The sequence below is a fragment of the Buceros rhinoceros genome, unplaced genomic scaffold, assembly GCF_000710305.1.
Source record: "Buceros rhinoceros silvestris isolate BGI_N320 unplaced genomic scaffold, ASM71030v1 scaffold4839, whole genome shotgun sequence".
Classification (NCBI taxonomy): Eukaryota; Metazoa; Chordata; class Aves; order Bucerotiformes; family Bucerotidae; genus Buceros; species Buceros rhinoceros.
This window is the reverse complement of record NW_010430798.1, coordinates 1-3,414: the sequence shown is the minus strand read 5'-3', so window position 1 is coordinate 3,414 and position 3,414 is coordinate 1. Positions and strand designations below refer to the sequence as shown.

Genomic DNA, 3,414 nt, shown 5'->3' with positions numbered 1-3,414 from the left:
GAGTGGCAGGGAGCAGGTTGCCAGAACGATTCAAACCCAAAGTCTGTTCATTGCTTAGATATGAAAGCTCCTCTGAGAAGAAGAGGTAGCAATATTTAGGCTAACTTTAAATACAAGATTTAAAAAATAGGGCTACTGGGCTTTTTAATGTTAACTTAATTTCAGTTATATTAAGTTTTCAGATGAATTCTATAGTTTTATTTATTCAGGTTCTAATGATTTGTCTATCTAATACCTGAAAACTTAAGAGAGGACATTCTCACAGTCAAAAATTAGCAGGTTAAAAAAGGGAACATATCTGTTAAGCCCAAGCTGTACACTGTTTTTCCCTTTCCAGTTTTGAAGATGTTTGCACTGTATCACAAAATTTTGATTCAACTCCAGCTCATTCATAAAAATTATCTCTATATTTTACTTTAATAACTTTAAATAATGGAAAGGCAGCTTGAAGTTGGAGGCACGTTTGACTGGTGGGAAGTAACGATACAGTACCGTCAGTCATGTGCATGGCAGCTAAAACAAAATAGAGCATATTCTTGGTATTATCCAGTACAACTTAGCCAAACCTAAATGAAAGCGCACTTATAGATCTCACATTTATTAACAAGGATTCTGCCTGCAAGTATTCTAGAACTTCAATACCTATTAATAAACCAGTGGCCAAGTGGGACTGCTATCTGCTGACAAGACAGCCTCGATAATACAACAGCAAAGCTATGATTATACAAGCGTTCATCTGAGTTCCCAGTGTAGGGCTGTTGACACTCCATTTTGAAACATCTGAAGTTTGCCAAGCATATTCAAATCTGAACATTTGGACTCCTTACAGGCACTTAAAAACACCTGAAAACTTCTGAGCCTGAAGTGAGAGCACAGTAAGGATCGATGTTTTGTTATGACCGCAAAGTTCATTATTTGCACTAAAACTGCATCATGAGTAAGAAGTCCAAACCCATAGTCAAGAAAAGCAAAGTCTAAGTATGGTCTCCAATTCACCTGCTAAATAGTAAAGCAGATCTCATTTCTCCCTCCGTGCAATGATGCTTAGAGTGTGTTCAGCACTATGGCATCCCTACTGCCTTTAAGAACTTCTGGTAGGACAAGTACACTGAGCGTAACTCATAATGCTACACCAGCTGTCATCAGATTTTCTCATAGAAAGAACACTTTATGCCTTGCTCATAGCATGAATTTTGCATTCAAAGCAGAGATACTGCTTTGAGGATAATGCAACAATCACATTAAATAAAGCACATTGTCTTTACATATGTTTTCATGCATAGTCCTGTCTCACCTGGTGCTAGGCAGGTATGGAGAACACAGACAAGTTCCAAACTCTAAACCTTAGAATGACAAATTCTAGTTACACCAATTACATACCATGCAGCTCCACGTTTCCTTACGTGTAAAATAGCAGTATAATCCTTGCTAACAGCCTTCCCAAGGGCGTCGTGAGGATTAGAGATTTGCATAGCGTTTTATTCTGTCAAAGTGCTAGGTCTAACACACTAGATGTGCTCCTCGCTTCTGTGAGCCATCCACAGGACAGCTTTTTATGATAGATACACTTCTGTCAACTTTATTTTTTTGGGTGAGAAAAACCATTTTTCCCAAAGCACAGGATTTGATCCCTGTCTGTTAGCAAGCGTTATAAAAACATCAGCTTATCATCAAATGCAAAAATACTTTCAGTTCCCAAAGATCATAAAATTTTCTCACTTCAGAACCACTAAATGCATAAAGGGAAGAGGAACAATTAGGCTTAGAGAGTCAAAAACCTTCATGATTGTCATATTCATAGAAAAAGGAAAAGGCAATCTTTTGGAAGGCGTTATCTTCCAAGAATTTTCAGTGTCTGCTACGGCAAAAGCCAAAGTTACCACACACTACTTGAATAGAGCTGAAAGTGCCCTGGGGTTCTATGAAAACACTGCAGATTTTATGTTCTGTGATATCTCCCAGGCCACGCGAGCACAGCGTAATTACGAACAAACCAATATCTAGCAAACCACTTTGAAAACATGAGATGCTGGTTCTCATCCCTATAAAAGACACTACTCAAAAGTAAATTTGCTTCCACATAAAACTTTAAGAAAAAGAGGGTAACTTTTACTGAAAGAGAAAGATGTTAAACTATGAATAAAAGCACAAAGACTGTTTCAGCAGTCGTGGCTGTCTGTCAGGGCCAGACTCTACAAGCTGCATTCATCTTCATGTATTCATTTCAGTACGGATCTACATGAAGCAACTACATTCCTTTAGAGAACTTCGCAGGGTAGGAAAAAAAAATGTCAACAGCAGCAATATTTTTGTGTGATCCTGAGACTCAAACAACATTGTGATATATACATACTGCTGAGCCCTTTCATTAAGTGTGTAACTATCCTAGATCCCACCCATCCTACTTTCACAGGAAATCCAGAGAGATGAAAGATACATATGAAATTCTCCACTTTATGCATCCCATTCCGGTCTCAAATAATTTAAGGCAATAATTTTATTATGAAACCTTCTACAGAAGAAGAAGAGATACCTGCTTCCAAATATGTTATACAATAACTGAATGTCGGTTCCTGGGTAACATACACAGGTCCCTAATGAAACATACAGACCCGTAAGTGCAACATCACCAGCCTATGTTAAGAAATAAATAATAAACATAGATCTGTATGTCCTTACAGCTAACAGAGCTATACATTTAGCAAATAATTTACACTGGTATGATGATTATTTATACAGTGGTTCCCTTAGGTTGCAGAAAGAGAAAGCAGGGGCATACAGAAATAGAGATCCGCAAGAAACAGCAGAATTAACAGTTCCCTCTTGTGACAGCGTCTGACAACTGTGCTTGCCACCCACACTAGAGTGAAACTTTGAAGTTTCACCCAAACGGCGGTGAAACTTTAACGTCCTCAATAAACCTACCCCTCTTAATTATAATCCGACCGTACAGCACCCAGCATCAGGGTTGGCAGCAGTAAGCTAGCACCTTCGCTCCCAGTCACACCGCCTTTGTTTTCTGATGCCAACCGCTGCATCACCCAGAGGAGATACGGGAACGCCCGGGCAGCACACTGGGGTGAGGGGGTGTGCACCGGCAGCCCAGCGCACCCAGGAAGCCTCCGCGACAAAATTCCGCAGCGTGGGGACGGCGCTGGGGAAGGCAACCCCGAAGGGACAGGCTGGCCCTTTCAGCAGGCCGCACCGGCGAGCTGGGGGGGTGTGTGGGGAGGTCGCCAGAGACTTCACTCACCTCTTCCACCTCGATCTCTTTGTAGTCGATTTCTTCGAAATTGAGGACCGGGGGGGTTTCAATCATTTCAGCGGAGGCGGCAGCGGACATCCCTCCTTCCCTCCTCTTTCACCTGGGGGAGGAGAGGCCAGGGCAGGCCGGGGCCGGAGGGCTCGGCGCCG

The 3,414-nt window shown here is 41.7% G+C and overlaps 1 protein-coding gene across 1 annotated transcript in view; it reads right to left on the bottom strand.

The window, feature by feature from the left end:
• LOC104499620 (mitogen-activated protein kinase kinase kinase 7-like) overlaps positions 1-3,330 on the bottom strand; it is a 19,034-nt gene extending 15,704 nt beyond the window's left edge. Inside the window, exon 1 of the mRNA XM_010143148.1 lies at positions 3,254-3,330. Coding sequence (XP_010141450.1) covers positions 3,254-3,319 — 66 coding nt within the window. The 5' untranslated portion in view covers positions 3,320-3,330. The remainder of the gene's footprint in view (positions 1-3,253) is intronic.
• Positions 3,331-3,414: the final 84 nt, after the last annotated feature.